Source organism: Podarcis bocagei, assembly GCF_964188305.1.
Source record: "Podarcis bocagei genome assembly, chromosome: 6".
NCBI classification, from domain to species: domain Eukaryota; kingdom Metazoa; phylum Chordata; class Lepidosauria; order Squamata; family Lacertidae; genus Podarcis; species Podarcis bocagei.
In genome coordinates this window covers 100,307,291-100,325,932 of record NC_138130.1, presented here as the reverse complement: position 1 = coordinate 100,325,932, position 18,642 = coordinate 100,307,291, and the positions used below count along the sequence as shown (strand labels likewise).

Here is an 18,642-nt window from a genome sequence, read left to right as displayed (position 1 = left end):
TTTGCTTCTGTACTGAATTTTTCTATACTTACCTTCGTTGTAAATGATCATTTACGTCTATATTTTAAATCAATAAAGATTCACCATGAAAAAATAAAATAAAATAAAAGGCCATAGATTGTTTAATTAGCCAAAGGCCTAGGAGAAGAATTTTTGTCTGGCGCCTGAAGATATGAAACTAAGGTGCCTGGAGAGAGCATTCAAAAAATGAGGGGCCACTGCAGAGAAGGCCCTGTTCTCGTGTTGCCACCCTCTGGACCTCTTGCAGTGGAGGCACCAAGAAGGGCCTTAGATGACGATCTCAGGGTCTGGGTAGGTTCATATAGAGAGAGGTGATCCTTGAGGTATTGCGGTCCTGAGCCGTTTTATAGGTCAGAACCAGCACATTGAATTGGACCAGGAAACTTTTTCTTTTTTTAAAAAAAATAATTGTTATTGAATGATTTTATGTTACAAAAAACATTACAACCATACTACCACTAAATATAAGTGATAAATAAAAATTACATATATCAATATTTAGTTTGCTATTTGTTATTTACCGTCTTATTTCCTCCCAAACATTCCATACAAAAACACACATATGTACAGACACACACAATGATAATAATGAAAGTAAATATTTTTCCCCCTTTTATCTTACAAAATCTTTTCTTCAGCTTTGACTTCCTATCAAGTCCCTTTGCATATATTTTATCTTACAATCGAATGTACACAAAACAATAAACCTTTCTATATATATTTTCCAATACATTCTGAAAACATAATAAATCCTTAATTGTTGTCCAACTCCTTTTAATTCCTTTATCACTAGAATGCTAGCACAGAGTCAAAACTATTATTGTATTTTTGAACATATCTTCTACAACCATCCCATTCTTCCGCAAATTTTTGCTTTGAGTTTCCTCTGAGTTTGCTAGTCAATTGAGCCGTCTCCACAAATTCCTGTAATTTGATTTGGAATTGGACCCGGAAACTAATTGGCAGCCAGTGCAGCCATGCCAGGATTGCTTATAATATGCTCAAACCTTCTTGCCCAGCTTGGCCTCACAATTCTGCACCAGCTGAAGTTTCTGAGCAGCCTTTAGAAGCAGCCCTAAGTATAACGTGTTGCAATAAGCTAACCTCGAGGTTACCAGAGCATCCATCAAGTTATGTTGTGTTATGCTTAACTTGCCGATTTCGATAGAAAAGGCTGTTAAAAGGCCCAGAACAAGACAGGCTGGTTTTTTTGCTTTCTTCAGACACGGTAAAAACACCTGACCCCCGTTCCCTGCCTGTAAATTCACAATAAAAGGGCCTCTGATAACATTTCCTTGCCGTGGGATCACATTCATCCAGTGCTTTACCAGCTGCACTGGCTCCCGGTGGAGTACAGGGTCAGGGTTAAGGTGCTGGTTTTGACCTTTAAAGCCCTACACGGCCTAGGACCCTTGTACCTACGGGACCGCCTCTCTTGGTATGCCCCACGGAGGATCTTAAGGTCCACAAATGACAACACTTTGGAGGTCCCAGGTCGCAAGGTGGTTAGATTGGTCTCAACTAGGACCAGGGCCTTTTCAGTACTGGCCCCAACTTGGTGGAACGCTCTGTCTCATGAGACCAGGGCCCTGCAGGATCTGATTTCTTTCTGCACGGCCTGCAAGACAGAGTTGTTCCACCTGGCCTTTGGCTTGGAGCCAGTTTGATTCCCTCCCCCTCTTTCTTTTTCCTTTTTCCTCCTGTAGTGAGGCTGCATTTTAATGTTTAAATATTTTAATGTTGTTTTTAAGTTGTATTCATTCAATTTGTTTTTATTATTGCTTGTTAGCCGCCCTGAGCCTGGCCTTGGCTGGGGAGGGTGGGGTATAAATAAAAATTATTATTATTATTATTATTATTATTATTATTATTATTATTATATGTGTAAAAACACGCTGATTCCTGGACCATCCACGGGCCAGATTTAGAAGCTTGTAATGCAAGAGAAGACCTTTGCGTGGACAGGCGGAGTCCCCAGATCCCGAGCGCCCCCCCGTCATGTGCAATAACGACTCAAGACAATGTGCTATGGGATTAAATTGGCCACAACTTTATTAAATTTCAAATGTGGGTAGACCTTGGCTCAGGCATTGGGCGTTCTCCCTCCCCAGTCCCCAGCCGGGGACCTAGGGAGCATCAGGGTTATCCAGTGTTTGTGGGGGGGGGGGATGGGCCGGCTCTGGAGAACATATGTTCAAGCAGAGATGGCCGCCCCCGTAACGCCGCCGCCGCAGGAGAGAGCAATGACGACCTTTCGGTGTACGGCCAAAGCCTCCCTTCAGAAAACCCCTTTAACGGGGAACCCTGGTATCGCCGCCGCAAAGAGGAAGATGGACTAAAGGATTCCGCCCAAGGCCTGATACCGCCAAAGTTGTGACGTTTTGCTACGGGAAAGGCGAAACCTGCCAATGCAGGGAAATTCCTTTCCGGCCCTTTAACAGCGACCTTAACGTAGCAGCGCCCGCATACCTGTGAAGAAAAGTTAACCTGCAAAACCTGTGAAGAAAAGTTAACCTGCAAAGGAAGACATTAACTGAGGGTGGGTAGGGTGGGAGAAGCTCTGGAGCCAAGTGAGGATTCCCAGGTAAGATCCTCCCTCTATTGTGTGGACAGGTAATCCCTCCCCTACCTGGCATGGTCTCCTTGGCAACGCTTCCCCCAGGTGGGATTGGACAACTGACTGAGGTAGGCGGAGACCTCCAGGTATCCCACCTGAGGGAAGGCAAAGCCAAGCCTATGCTGTTGGAGCCGCTCCAGATCCAGGGGCTGCGCGGGTCCACGCAAAGGGCGCCCCCCCGTTTTAAGCAGGGAGCGGTCATTATCGTATTTTTCTTGCGATGGAGAGCCTTTTGTTTTTCTTATGCAACAGCAAAGGAAAGAAGGCTGTTCAACCGGACGGGTTTTTTTTCTGTTTTTGTTCTTGACGGCTTACCTAGCTATCTGGGGATGGAACAGCAACGTGGGGCTTATGAATTCTTAGGGCGTGTAAACTGAGCTGCCGTGGTCAAGATCAAGTTGCCATTCCTGAGCTAGACAAACTGCTAAGACCTCTCTCTCTCTCTCTCTCTCTCCTCCATCTCAAGGTGGCAACTTTTCTCCCCATTTCAGCGGAAGTAGCTTGCATTTCTTCTGTTCCAGTGAAGTAGCTTTACATTTATTTATCTCTCTGTCTCTCCACCTCCCTCCTCAGCTCGTAAAAACCCACAACTTGGCGACGCACAGGAATTACATCTTCGGTTACCATCCGCACGGCATCATGGGGCTGGGCGCCTTCTGCAACTTTAGTACAGAAGCCACGGGCGTGAGCCAGAAGTTTCCCGGGATTCGGCCGTACCTCGCGACATTAGCCGGGAATTTCAGGATGCCCATTTTGAGGGACTACTTGATGTCTGGGGGTAAGGATTCGAAAACCTGCCGACACGGTGCTTTCTCAACACCGCAATAAGTCACGGGTGGCGCTGTGGTCTAAACCACCAAGCCTCTTGGGCTTGCCGATCGGAAGGTCGGCGGTTCAGATCTGTGTGACGGGGTGAGCTCTCGTCGCTCTGTCCCAGCTCCTGCCAACCTAGCAGTTCAAAAGCACACCAGGGCAAGTAGATAAATAGGAACCACTGCGGCGGGAAGGTAACCAGTGTTTCCATGAGCTCTGGTTTCCGTCACTGCATCCCGTTGCACCAGAAGCAGTTTAGTCATGCTGGTCACATGACCCGGAAAGCTGTCTGCGGACAAATGCCGGCTCCCTTGGCCTGAAAGCGAGATGAGCGCTTCAACCCCATTGTCACCTTTGACTGGACTTAACCGTCCAGTGGTCCTTTACCTTTACCTTACATTTCTTTATACAGTGGTACCTCTGGTTACGTACTTTGTTCTGGAGGTCCGTTCTTAACCTGAAACTGTTCTTAACCTGAAGCACCACTTTAGCTAATGGGGCCTCCTGCTGCCGCCGCACCGCTGGAGCACTAGTTCTGTTCTCATCCTGAAGCAAAGTTCTTAACTTGAGGTACTATTTCTGGGTTAGCGGATTCTGTAACCTGAAGCGTCTGTAACCTGAAGCGTCTGTAACCCGAGGTACCACTGTACCTTAACACTCCTCCTTCCACAAGGTTTATTTAACTGTTAACGTTTTAATTGCCCCAAATGGTTCAGACCTATTCAAATAATTCAATATCTTCTCAAACCAACCCTCCTCTCTCTCACTGACCAGACGGAGAAGCTTCTAAGCAGGGCTGTTGGCCGCTTGCTTCGGCCCTCAGCCTCTTTGGAAGCCACCAGATGGGGACCTTGGAGGACCCCTGGCCAGAATTAAGGAGTCTCTCACCCACCCCCATTGCATGCTTCTTTCTTCCTCTCCCTCAGCTACGCTGCGGAGGCCAGTGGTGTGGAAAGATCTGGAGAATTGCCCAGTCTGTTTGCCCTTGGCTATTTGTATTAGCCAGGAAGGAAACTGACATTTTTGGGGGGTGTTAGCATTAGAAAGCATAGCAGCCTGCAGGACCTTTGGCATTTAAGATTCTGAAAGCAGAAACAGCCTCAATATGCTGTCCAGATTAGCCATCCTCTCATAAATCTGATGAACTGGCTTGGCTCGGTGAAAACCATTATTTAATGTTTTTTTTAATTTCTCTGCTGCTTTTCTTTGGTTGTTTTCTATGGCGTTTTTGAGCTGTTTTTATTGCATGTTGCATACAGTGGTACCTCGGGTTACATACGCTTCAGGTTACAGACTCCACTAACCCAGAAATAGTACCTCGGGTTAAGAACTTTGCTTCAGGATGAAAACAGAAATCGTGCGGCGGCAGCAGGAGGCCCCAATAGCTAAAGTGGTGCTTCAGGTTAAGAACAGTTTCAGGTTAAGAACGGACCTCCGGAACGAATTAAGTACGTAACCAGAGGTACCACTGTATCTCATTTGAGTGTGTGTGTGTGTGTGTGTGTGTGTGTGTGTAAGACAGTGGATAAATAGCAACTACGACCAACAATCTTGTTGCCGTTTCCTGCAACATCTGGATAGCTCAGTTGTTTAAAGCGTGGTGCAGATCAGTGCTGGATTTACGTAGAAGCTAAACAAGCTATAGCTTAGGGCCCCACTCTCTTGGGGCCCCCAAAAAAAAATTAAAAGGGAAAAAAACTGGATGTACATTTCCAAAATATAAGATAAAAAACAAATAGAATCAAGCCTACATGCAGCAACAGTGTTTTGTATTGTGTAGGCTCCTATAATGTAAATCATGGGCCCCGCCTGCTAGCCTGCTCCCTAAAATATCACTGGTTTGCTCCTTTCTATATCTAGGGTGCCTACATTCTGCATGGACTGGTTGCATGGCAACATGTGCAAATGGCTTTAGATACCTATTAGGTCCATAAATGACCATATAGAATATATCCAACACAAAAAACAGCGACCATTTGTTGTTGACAGAGGACAGCTGGACATATAAAGGGCTCCATTAACTTCAGTAGCTTATAAAGGTAAAGGGAACCCTACCATTAGGTCCAGTCGCGGATGACTCTGGGGCTGCGGTGCTCATCTCGCTTTATTGGCCGAGGGAGCCAGCATACAGCTTCCGAGTCATGTGGCCAGCATGACTAAGCCGCTTCTGGCGAACCAGAGCAGTGCACGGAAACGCCGTTTACCTTCCCGCTGGAGCGGTACCTATTTATCTACTTGCACTTTGATGTGTTTTCGAACTGCTAGGTGGGCAGGAGCAGGGACCGAGCAACGGGAGCTCACTTCGTCGTGGGGATTCGAACTGCCAACCTTCTGATCGGCTTCATTAAACCTAAATTCTGCCCTGATTTCCCAGGTATGGGAAAGTTGCATATTCCTGCATTGCAAGGGGTTAGGATAGTAGATTACGCTTAAGGTCCCTTCTACAATTATGATTCTCCCCTTAGTCTGAAAGTTATTTCTCTCTCCTAACGTTCAGGTATTTGCCCTGTGAACCGGGACACCATAGACTACATCCTTTCCAAAAACGGGAGTGGCAATGCCATTGTGATTGTGGTGGGGGGCGCTGCCGAGTCCCTGAACTGTGCCCCCGGCAAAAACTCAGTGACCCTGAGGCACCGGAAGGGCTTTGTGAAGCTGGCGTTGCGCCACGGGTAAGCAGAGAACGACCTTAATCTTTCATATATATATAAATTCATATATATATAAATTTTAATAGATTTTTTTAACATATAATTTTCAACAGTAATTAAACATACTTTTACATCTTATTCAAATTTTTGACTTCCATCAATCCTGTCTGAAAATTTTCCAATCTCATCTCTCAGTATACATTTCTTATCTTCCCTTTTACATCTCAAACTCATAACCAGTATCTCTATCTTTTTCTACTTTGTGACACTTCGTATATTCCTCCTTACAAAACTTCTTGTAGTCCTACTAGCGTAATTTGTTGATTACAGTTGCTCTTCAAATAGTTCATATACTTCTTCCAATCTTCTGTAAATCTCTGGTCCCGCAGGTTTCGAATCCTTCCTGTCATTTTGTCCAATTCTGCACAGTCCATTAATTTCGTCTGCCATTCTTCTTTCGTCGGAATTTCTTCTTGCTTCCATTTCTGGGCTAACAATACTCTTGCTGCAGTTGTTTCATATAAAAGCAATTTGACATCTTGCCTATTAATGTCCTGACCTATAATACCAAGTAAAAATGCTTCTGGTTTTTAAAAAAATGTATATTTCAACATCTTTTTCATCTCATTATATATCATTTCCCAGAAGTTCTTTCCTTTTTTACATTCCCACCACATATGATAAAATGTTCCTTCTTTTTCTTTACATTTCCAACATTTATTATTTGCCTTATACATTTTAGCTAATTTCACTGGTGTAATATACCATCTATACATCATTTTCATCATATTCTCTTTCAAATCATTACAGGCTGTAAAATTTATCCTTTTTTCCCACTACCTTTCCCATTCTTCAAGCTGTATATTATATATTATATTATATCCAAAGTCTTTTGCCCAATGTATCATTACGGATTTCACTTCCTCATCTTTCACTGTGATCAGTAGATACGCAATTGCTTCTCGATTCGTATTATGCCCTCTTATTTTTATCAATTAGAAATCATTTACTGTTACAGATTATTTTAAATCATTTACTGTAATTGTTAGAAGAGTGGATTTAATTATTACTTGCCGATATTTAATTTGATTGCATACTATTATAGATAGAGATAATTTATTGCAGTCGGAGACTTGGGGGTACAATCCCAGAAGGAAAACAAACATTTAAAACAATGTACAACAATAAATTTAAAATTTATTAATGCGATAAGTGTAGAGACACTTAAAACCTTAAGTGTACTATTATATCCGAATGGATTATTTAATATTACTTTATTTATTTTTTAAAAACATTTTTATTTGCTCTTACCAATACAAAGTTACAAAAATCCAAATATATATCCATATACATACAGAGATTTCTCCAAATCTTAGGACTTCCTCCCACCCTCTCCATGGGGTCCCATTTTAAGCATTTAAAACAGCATCTTCTTCCAAACTCTAACTTTTATATCAGTCCATATTACCCATGGTAATTGTTACGCTACATGTGAAATCAAAATCCTGCCAATGTTTCCATCTGCTTACAGTGGTCTCTTAGATAACATATTACTTTGTTTTAAAGTTATGTTGTTATTATGGCATTTTTGTATTGGATCAGATTGTTAAAAAGGTGTGTGATCTCTGCTGTTTCTTCAGCCTGCCTCGCGTATAGCAATATAAAAAGGAGGTTACACAAACTAAAAGTGAAGTGAAATGACGTGAAATGCTTATTCCGCTGATAGAGCATGCAAAAACAAAACAAAAAAGGGATACCATTTTCACCAGGGTGGATAAAAATCAATGATTTTTTAAAAAATAAATCAGATGTTTTAAAAATTTAAATCAGATTTTTTTAAAAAAATTAAATCGAATTTTTAAAATAAAATGCTTTTGGAGGGAAAATCTTTCTAAAGATAGTTTTCTATTTAAGTTACATTATAGTGCAAAGGCTATTCATCAGGAAATAAGGCTTTGTTTCAAGTTTTTCATGTGTGCTAAAACTCAGTCTAAGTTTTTTTTTAATCATTTAACCACATCAGTTAACAAACATGGATACATATGCTATAATGTTATCGTTTTAGTTAAGTAAATTGTTTAAATTGTTATTGAGGAAATGGTTATTTTTCTCCTTCCAATAGAGAACAGCAGAAAAGTTGTCCAAATATAAGCAGTTAACTTACTAAACCTCACCATAATTTCATAATTATCTGTCTCTGTGTATTTCTATTTGTACTAGCGTAACCAAATTGGTAATTTCAGATATAACTGTGAAAACTGCTCTGAAAAGTTGTTATTTCAAAAACGAAACCTTCATCTGGTTTGTAAATATTAAGGTTATACCAGCGAGGAATGAGTCTTTCTGTAAAAAAATAAATTAAATTAAATTAAATCAAGTCTTACTGACTAGTGATTTAAATCGGTTTGATTTAAATCAAATCCACCCTGATTTTCACACCTCTCTTCCAGAGCGGATTTGGTTCCCGTGTATTCCTTTGGTGAGAATGAAGTCTACAAGCAGGTCATCTTTGAGGAGGGGTCCTGGGGGCGCTGGGTTCAGAAGAAGTTCCAGAAGTACATTGGCGTGGCCCCTTGCGTTTTCCACGGACAAGGACTTTTCTCCCCCAACAGCTGGGGTCTGCTGCCATATCCCAAGCCCATCACCACTGTTGGTAAGGATCGCAGTCAACGGAATAATAATAATAATAATAATAATAATAATAATAATAATAATAATAATATATTTATACCCCGCCCATCTGGCTGAGTCTCCCCAGCCACTCTGGGCGGCTCCCAATCAAGTATTAAAAACAATACAGCGTTAAATATTAAAAACTTCCCTGAACAGGGCTGCCTTCAGATGTCTTTTAAAGAGAAGATAGCTGCTTATTTCCTTCACATCTGAAGGGAGGGTGTTCCACAGGGTGGGTGCCACTACCGAGAAGACCCTCTGCCTGGTTCCCTGTAACTTTGCTTCCTGGAATGAGGGAACCACTAGAAGGCCCTCGGCGCTGGACCCCTCAGTATTTGTGCATAACGATGGGGGTGGAGACGCTCCTTCAGGTATACAGGACCGAGGCCGTTTAGGGCTTTAGAGGTCAGCACCAACACTTTGAATTGTGCTCGGAAACGTACTGGGAGCCAGTGTAGGTCTTTCAGGACCGGTGTTATGTGGTTCCGTCAGCCACTCCCAGTCACCAGTCTAGCTGCCGCATTCTGGATTAATTGCAGTTTCCGGGTCACCTTCAAAGGTAGCCCCACGTAGAGTGCGTTGCAGTAGTCCAAGCGGGAGATAACTAGAGCATGCACCACTCTGGCAAGACAGTCTGCGGGCAGGGAGGGAGGAAACAGCTGGAGGGCCAAGTTTGGCCATGCCTGGTATATACTGACTTACTGCAGAGGTCCACGGCTAGGGATGATGGGAGTTGTAGTCCCGAAACAGCTGGAGGGCCAAGTTTGGCCATGCCTGGTATACACTGACTGACTGCAGAGGTCCACAGCTAGGGATGATGGGAGTTGTAGTCCCGGAACAGCTGGAGGGCCAAGTTTGTGGGTGCTTGTTATAAACATATTTGCCTTTTTTTGTGCTTTCAAGCTGTTTTTACTGTACATCGCCCTGAGACAAGGCGATGAACAAATGGACTATGCTCGTTTCTGAATATTGCCCTTTTACCATGTCGGATTTCACTCAGCCCCCCCTTAGTGTGAGGGGCTCAGCCTCACTGAACTACCATATTTTTCTGTGTATAACACGCCCCCGTGTATAAGACGCGCCCTATTTTGGGGGACTCAAAATTAAGAAAATGGGAGGAGATTGCCAAGGGCTTTTTTGTGGGGAGTTGCCCAGTGTTGTTGAGCTTTTTTTTGGGGGGGGGATGACAAAAATTGCTCATCCACTGACCGACACTGGCCATACCAAGCGTTGCAGAAGCCGCCAATCGACCACCCAACTGCTGCAGTGACAGAAAATCGCAAACAGCCTCCAATCACCCACCCTATTGCCACTGAGAATCTCCTGCCAATCGCCCATCTCCCCAACAAGCCCCAATTTTTAACATAATTTTTTAAATTAAAAAAAACCTCATCTTATACATGGAAAAATATGGTAACTGTGCCTTGGCTCCGCTGAGCCTTGGAGGAATGGAATGTTTCCAAATAGCCGCTGGAAACGGCAGAAGGTGAAGTGAGGTTACAGGGAACCAGGCAGAGGGCCTTCTCAGTGGTGGTGCCCGCCCTGTGGAACGCCCTCCCATCAGATGTCAAGGAAATAAACAACTATTCTGACTTTTAGAAGACATCTGAAGGCAGCCCTTGTTTAGGGAAGTTTTTCATGTTTGATGTTTTATCATGTTTTTAATATTCTGCTGGGAGCCACCCAGAGTGGCTGGTGAGGCCTGGCCAGATGGGCAGGGTATAAGTAATAAATTATTTGTATTATTATACGGACACGGGTGGAGCTGTGGGTTAAACCACAGAGCCTAGGACTTGCTGATCAGAAGGTTGGCGGTTCGAATCCCCGCGACGGGGTGAGCCACTGTTGCTCGGTCCCTGCTCCTGCCAACCTAGCAGTCAGAGTGCAAGTAGATAAATAGGTACCGCTCCGGCGGGAAGGTAAACGGCGTTTCCGTGTGCTGCTCTGGTTCAACAGAAGCGGCTTAGTCATGCTGGCCACATGACCCGGAAGCTGTACGCCGGCTCCCTCGGCCAGTAAAGCGAGATGAGCGCCGCAACCCCAGAGTCGGCCACGACTGGACCTAATGGTCAGTTGTCCCTCTACCCTTACCTTGGGTTTACAACCACAATCTGTTCCGGGGGTCCTTTTGTAAGCCAAAACAGGTTGTAACCCAAGGCATGCTTTCGCCAACGTGTTCGTAATCCAAAATCCAAAAAATCGTAATCCAAAAAAAGGTTGCAAACCATGACATGCACATCCGTGTTTGTAATCTAAAACGTATGCAAACCAAGGTACCGCTGTATTGAATTCTGCTTGTGGATTTCCCAGGAAGGGCCTCTCGTTGGCCACTGTGAAAAGAGGATGCTGAGCTTAGATGGGACTTTGGCCTGATCCAGCCACAGGAATCCTTTTTACACTCTTAACATTCTTAGAATCATAGAATTGTAGAGTTGGAAGGGAACCCCAAGAGTCATCTATAATAAATTAAATAAATTTTTATTTATATCCTGCCCTTCCCGGTTCAGAAAACCGGGCTCAGGGCGACTAATGACAAATTTAAAACAGTTACCATATTTTTCGCTCCATAAGACACACTTTTTTCCTCCTAAAAAGTAAGGGGAAATGTGTGTGCGTCTTATGGAGCAAATCACATTGCGCAGAGAGGGAGATATTTTTTTTCTTGCTTTCCTCCTTTAAAAACTAGGTGCGTCTTATGATCGGGTGTGTCTTATAGAGCGAAAAATACGGTAGTTGATGCGACAAAAAACAGCATAAAATACAGTATAAAACGTGAATAACAATAAATTCAGAAATCAAAAATCAATTTCGTGGGGGAAATCCATCCAGTAAACATTAGATGACCACCAGGGCTAGCTGGCTAAATTAGTCTAATCCAGTCCAACCCCTTGCAATGCTTCTTAACGTTTCTCTTGTTTCCCCTTTTTCCATTTCAGTCGGGGAGCCCATTACCGTCCCCAAAGTCGATAACCCGAGCCAGAAGGAAGTAGACTTTTATCACAGCCTCTACGTCAGCTCTCTGATCAGACTCTTTGACAAGTACAAGACGAAATTTGGTCTTCCGGAGACAGAGATCTTGGAAGTCAACTGACCGCCACGGGGAGGGAACCGGGTGCTTTCGCTCCTGCGCGCTTTTTCTGGCAGCGAGTCGCTTGGCAAACGCGGCGTCAAAAGACAATTCTCTGCCGGAGCCCAAGTTGTTTTCTCTGTGTGTTCTGGTCTGCGAATCGGGAAGGCGAGTTCGAATGCATGCGTGAGCTTTAAAAAGGATAAAAGGGGGGGAAAAAGTTGTCTAACTATCAAAGCTTTAGACCTCGCTAGAAACCATTGTATTTTTCTCTTTGGGACAGATCCGCCCAGCTCCAGCGGTGGCACTCGGTTTTTAAGTTCTCCCCGAGGGAAGACACTTGTTTTGCCTTTTGTTAGACTTGGACATTGGAAGCTGCCCCAAGTCGACTCAAGCTATGGGCCCATGTAGCTCCGCACCGACTGCTCTTTGCTGACATGGCTCTGAAGGCAGAGAATTCCTTATTAGTTGGAGATCCCCAGAGATTTAAGTTAGGAGTTAGCAAGGCGTGTGTGCTCTGCTGCAGAGCCTGGCTGCCTCCTAAGTTTCGCTGCTCGCAAAACCAAACGACAGGGTGGGTGCAAAGCACTTATTTTTGGGTGGATGGTTTCCCTGGCCCTGAATGCTAACGCTGCCTCCTACTGGTGGCACCTCACAATGCATGGAAAGCGTCCCAGGGGATTAGAAGAATCAGAGAACTGTAGAGCTGGGACCACGAGAGTCAGGAATCTTTTGCCCAATGCGGGTCTCAAACCCGTGACCTTGAGGTTAAGAGACTCATGCGCTGCCAGCGGAGCTACGCATCTAATGTAGCAAGTGTGACCTGACCGCTGCCTCATTGACATGCTGAAACAACATTGCTGCCTTCGGCGGCCATGTGGGTTGTCTGTGGAGCTAGACCAGCCCTCTAGGCCAAGGACTCTGTGCCCCTGTTTAACGCCCACCCTGTGTGGGATTTTGTGCAAGCCGATGATGGGTTTGTCCATACTGCTGAGTGTCCTAAGCTTTGAAAGCAAGTGGGCCCAAGTCGTTTTCCATTCGCCCCAGGGCTTTCCCCGGGAAAAGGCTTCTTTGCCTCTGAATCAGAACCGACGGCAATCTGTAGAAATTGTTGACACTGGCCCTGATTCAGTGGTAAATGGAGGGTTTCTCCTGGGGGGAAGCGGGACCGCGAAGGAGCTCTGTGCGTTGCACGATCTTTTCCTTCGTGCTGATTTTTAACAGCAGAAGGGAAGGTGGACCAAAGTGGGTAGGACGAAAGGGAGCTGAAAGCAAGAGTGTTTGGGGAAGCACGGGCCGTTTCTGGATTCTGAATCGCCCATTGCAAGGTTTGCCGTTTCAGCTGGAGAAAGCAGGTTGCTAGCCATCATTATTCTATAGAAAAGAAGGACATTGCACGGGTAGCTCCCTCTCATTCCTGGTTTTGCAAACCCCAGAAACCAGATTTGTTTGTTTTGCAAGCCACACTCATTTCTGGGTTTTTCTGCCCTTTGCCACTGGTGCTGTAGCAACTCCTATTGCTACATTACTGCTTTCCCCCCGAACATATATTTTGTAGCACAAGGGGGTATCTGGTTGAGAAAGGCCCTCCCTGAAAGCACAAACAATGCATATTCTGAGTCTTTCGTCCCATTTCACTCCCACCTCCATTTATACCTTGTTGCATAAATGAGGCTGGGAAGCAACGAAGAAGGACCTTTGCTGGTCCCCACAAATCTCCTGTCTTTGGCTCTTCTTGTGTCTGCTTTCCTGGTGTCTTTCTGTGGAGATCTGGCCCTTTTTAAAGACGGCACACCCCTTTGTGTGACTCCCAAAGAAATGCTGGAAAAGCCAGCGATATTTTCAAGCAAAACCAAGAACTGGCAATTGGCAGGCGCATCTTTTGTGCTTGTAAAAAAGGGTAAGGGACCCCTGACAGTTAAGTCCAGTCACAAACGACTCTGGGGTTGCGGCGCTCATCTCTCTTTACTGGCCGAGGGAGCCGGCGTTTGTCCGCAGACAGTTTTTCGGGGTCATGTGGCCAGCAGGACTAAGCCGCTTCTGGCGAAACCAGAGCAGCGCATGGAAACTCCGTTTACCTTCCCACCAGAGCGGTACCTATTACTCTACTTGCACTTTTTGACGTGCTTTCAAACTGCTAGGTTGGCAGGAGCAGGGACCGAGCAACGGGAACTCACCCCGTCGTGGGGATTCGAACCGCCAACCTTCTGACCGGCAAGTCCTAGGCTCTGTGGTTTAGACCACAGCACCACCCACGTCCCTTTGTGCTTGTAATGAGCCACAATTACGCTACGCTGTGTGTTTGTGTGTGTGTGTGTGTGCGCACGCATGTGCGTATGAGAGAATGACTGGGTTGCAAACTTCTTTTCTACAGTGAAGCTACAGGGAGCCAGCATTGTGTAGTGGTTCAGAGCGGTGGTCTCGTAATCTGGTGAACCAGGTTCGCTTCCCCGCTCCTCCACATGCAGCTGCTGGGTGACCTTGGGCCAGTCACACTTCTCTGAAGTCTCTCAGCCTCACTCACCTCACTGAGTTGTCAGGGAGGAAGGGAAAGGAGGTTGTGAGCCGCTTTGAGTCTCCTTAGGGTAGTGATAAAGCGGGATATCAAATCCAAACACCTCTTCTTCTTCCTGTGCTTTTAACAGGTACAGGAGTGGGAGAAAATCACAAGGCTTAGCTTTTCCCTGTTATTGGAGCACCTAAAAGGGGAAATCCGCCTTCTACCTCTTTGCCCATTCCCCATCCCAGGGGCTAAGTGCATGCGGCCCTTAAGTCTCCTCTGTTTGGCCCTTAAGACTCCCCCCAGGCTGTAGCTGCTCTGCAACCCTACCTCTTACTTTCACCCTCTTCCAGTTGCTTGGCTGGAGTGCACATCCTTGACCTCTGATAATACCCCTTGCTTGTCTGGATGGAGAAATGTGTGTGTGTTTCTGTCTAAAAACAAGCCTACTCTGCAAAGGTAAAATTCAGATTTGTTGCTGTGTCTGCAGTTGCCTCTGGCCCCGGCCACCGCTGGCATAATACGGGAGCAGCTCCCTCCAGTTCCACAGGCTGTGAAACAGGTTCCAGTCCCTGATTTCAAGCTCGCCCTGCCTTTTCCACCCTTATTTCATCACCTGCAGGCTTTCCTTTCCCTCCAAGGTCTCAGCTCCCCAAAGGTTTTCTGCTCTCTTAAATTATTCCACCCTTCCTCTCCGGCTACCCCATTCAAAATCCCTCTCAAGAACACACCTATTCTGTGAAGCCTTTAGACCAGGGATGGGAGACCTGAATGGTGGACTCCATCTCTCACCGGCCCCAGCCAACATTGTCAAAAATCAGGGATGTGGAGGCACTGCAGTCTAGCAGCATTTGGAGCAGGGGTCAGCAAACTTTTTCAGCAGGGGGCCGGTCCACTGTCCCTCAGACCTTGCGGGGGGCCGGACTAGATTTTGGAAAGGAAAAAAAAAATGAACAAATTCCTATGCCCCACAAATCACCCAGAGATGAATTTTAAATAAAAACACACATTCTGCTCATGTAAAAACACCAGGCAGGCCCCACAGATAACCCGGAGGTGCATTTTAAATAAAAGCACACATTCTATTCATGTAAAAACATGCTGATTCCCGGACCGTCCATGGGCCAGATTTAGAAGGTGATTGGGCTGGATCCGGCCCCCGGGCCTTAGTTTGCCTACCCATGATTTGGGGAGTCGTCTGTAGCTGAAACGAAAACATGTATTTGCTCATCCCACCTTGCCTCCCCCCCCCTCTCCTCCCTCTTTTCCTAGAGTCTCCTCCACTGCCCCAAGATAGAAAAGTGCTTTTTCAGAGAGATAAATGCATATTTACAAAAGATGACTTCCAGTGTTGGACCAATCATCAAACAAGTAAGATTCAAAAACTAGATATACAGCAGAAAGTTCTCAAACCTCCAAATTAACTACTCGTTTCTGGTTTTTTTTTACCTTTTTCCAGATATCCATTTATAGCACTTTTTATGCCACTTTTAACAGTTATGGCTCTACACCCCCCCAAGGAATCCTGGGAACAGTAGCAGACCCGACAGCCTTCTCAATTTCCAGCACACTGAGCAAACACTAGTTCCCAGTTTTCTTTGAGGGTAGCCATGTGCGGACTTGGAAAATTCTCTGGTGCAGAAAACATGTTCTTTTGCAAAGGTCCTTTCACATTGTTGGGCCTGTGTGTATATAACTTAAGCAGTTTCTCCCTAGCCGCGCACCTATTGAAAGCATAGGAGTTCTGTTGGTGACCCAGAAACAGAAAAGAGAAGAGTTTAAATCCAGCAGGAACCCTCAAAGATGAAACACTTTTTGGCAAAACGTCGCACCTGTAAACTCTGAGGATTTCTCTGGCTTTTGAAGAACCTGATGATTATTATTCAATTCAGTGATGAATGTATATAAAGTAGCTCTTATGCACAAAGTATTGACTTTTTTAATGTTTACATGGATGTTGACTGATGCTTCGTAGAGAAATATATTCAGAGCCCAATGTCTGCATACATATATATTAAATATATATATATATTTAAGCGTATTGCACTACTGCATGTGTAACCTGCCGCCTTCAATTGTTTTAATCATTGAGAACGACCGAAGCTCTTAAAATGTGCCTTTGGGTAACATGGAAAACGGGGGCTTCGGTTCCTGAGTTCTTGTTCCCCTGTGATCCTGAACATGTATAGAGGACAAATATGCTCAATTCTTTGGGCATTTTGTGGAAATACTGTACATTATTAAAAAACAAAAGATTTTTGTACAAATTTATAGAAATAAATGTAACCAATAAAAAAGTTGGCTTTTTGCTTGTTCACTGTGCCTTGTTCCAGATGTGTTTGGTGCTACGTGTAAAAATTGTGCCATTATTTTTAAAAAACCCAAAACATTTCCTGTGAAGCACCTCAAAGCAATTGAAAAATAAACCCACCGACATTGAAAACAGGCATAAGACAATTTCATATATGAGGACCATTTCAATTATTTTATGGGACCGCCTCTCCTGGTCTGCCCCGCAGAGGACCTTAAGGTCCATGAATAACCATAGTTTAGAGGTCCCGGGCCCTAAGGAAGTCAGAGTATCCTCCACTAGGGCCAGGGCCTTCTCAGTGATGGCTCCGACCTCGTGGAATGCTCTGTCCCATGAGACCAGGGCCCTGCAGGATTTAACCTCCTTCCGCAGGGCCTGTAAGACAGAGCTATTCCGCCTGGCTTTCAATTTGAACTTAGCCTGATCTTTTATTCCCCTTCCTTCCCTCCCCCTTCCCTTTTTATGAAGATTACCTGCTTTGGGATCCCACAGCTAATTCTCCCCTGGTCTCCTCGCTGGCCCAAGTAGGACTAATTTAGCCAGCTAGCCCTGGGGATCATCTAATGTTTATTGGATGGATTTCCCCCCTAAATTGATTTTTGAATTCTGAATTTTTTGTTATTCATGTTTTATATTGTATTTTATGCTGTTTTTTGTTGCATCAATTAAGTGTTTTAAATTTGTTGTTAGCAGCCCTGAGCCTGGTTTTCTGAACTGGGAAGGGCGGGGTATAAATAAAAATTTATCATTATTATTATTAGGCTTGTTGGAAAAGGAAAGGCAATAGAGAGAGGGCCTGACTGCATCAGAAGGGAAGTGCTGCAGTGTTAAGGCAATTTATGGCATCATGTGGAATGTGTCGGATTCAAGCCTTAATCAGGAGAAACTGGCCATTCTCCAGGCACCCAGCTTGATCTCCGGTTGACCTCCCCGTCTGCATTCCCGGCAGGATACAGGCTAGGTCGCGATCGGCGATCCTTCTCAGCATGAGAAGGACACACCACTCTTCTCTGCTCCCCCCCAGGGAGGGGAAAGAGATAGACAGAAATGTATTTACATGTCTTTATTTCTGTCCTTGCAGCGTTACAGAAAACACGTCTGCTCTCCTCAAACTCCAACAGCCGAGAGACTAAAACTCCTCCTTCTGTGCTTCCTGTACAGCTCATATTACACTCTGAGCTAATTCCGGTGCTCCACACTGTGATTAGACTGTCCTTTTGTTTCCCATGGAACAGTCCCAACATTCCCATTATGTTTTGCTTCCAAGCTAGCTGCAGCTCGCTGCCGCATTGCTTCTATATCGTAACAGAATGGCCCTTCCAAGAAGATTGTTTTTCCAGGATAAGAAGGGAAGATGTGCCTGCTGGATCCAGCTACTGGCCCACCCAGCCCTGTTCTCACAGTGGCCAACCTGAAGCCCCAGCGAGAAGCCCACGGACATGACTTGAGTGCAGAAGCAGATCTCCACTCCGTGCAGCTGTTCTTCAGAAGCATGGTGCCTCTGTTTGGAGGCAGAACTTAACCATCACGGGCAAATAGGCATTGATAGCGTTCTCCACGAATTCGTCTTGTCCCCTTTTGAAGTCATCCGAGCTGCAATCGATCGATCGATTCTATTTCTATGCCGCTTTTTATTCCGATAAATCCCAAAGCGGCTTACAAACAAAAGATAAAAAAGTAACATAACGGAACATCACAAATACAGTGGATGATCGGGTTGCGAACGTGATCTGTGTGGGATGCACGTTCGCAACTCGCAGCATTCGCAACCCGCAGCAGCGTGTCTGCACACGCGCAGATTGCGATTTGGCGCTTCTGCGCATGCGCGACCTCCGAAACCCGGAAGGAACCCGGAAGTAACTCCGAAACCTGGAAGTAACTTCCAGGTTTCGGAGCGTCCTTAACCTGAAAAAAAGCAACCTGAAGTGTCTGAGGTATGACTGTACGCTTCAGGTTACAGACTCTGCCAACCCAGAAATAGTACCTCAG

The 18,642-nt window shown here is 45.1% G+C and overlaps 1 protein-coding gene across 1 annotated transcript in view; it reads left to right on the top strand.

Moving 5' to 3' along the window:
- The window catches only part of DGAT2 (diacylglycerol O-acyltransferase 2), a 67,517-nt gene extending 55,465 nt beyond the window's left edge, over window positions 1–12,052 (top strand). The window contains exons 5-8 of the mRNA XM_081197440.1: window positions 3,212–3,416; window positions 5,949–6,123; window positions 8,553–8,755; window positions 11,712–12,052. Coding sequence (XP_081053566.1) covers window positions 3,212–3,416; window positions 5,949–6,123; window positions 8,553–8,755; window positions 11,712–11,866 — 738 coding nt within the window. The 3' untranslated portion in view covers window positions 11,867–12,052. The remainder of the gene's footprint in view (window positions 1–3,211; window positions 3,417–5,948; window positions 6,124–8,552; window positions 8,756–11,711) is intronic.
- Window positions 12,053–18,642: the final 6,590 nt, after the last annotated feature.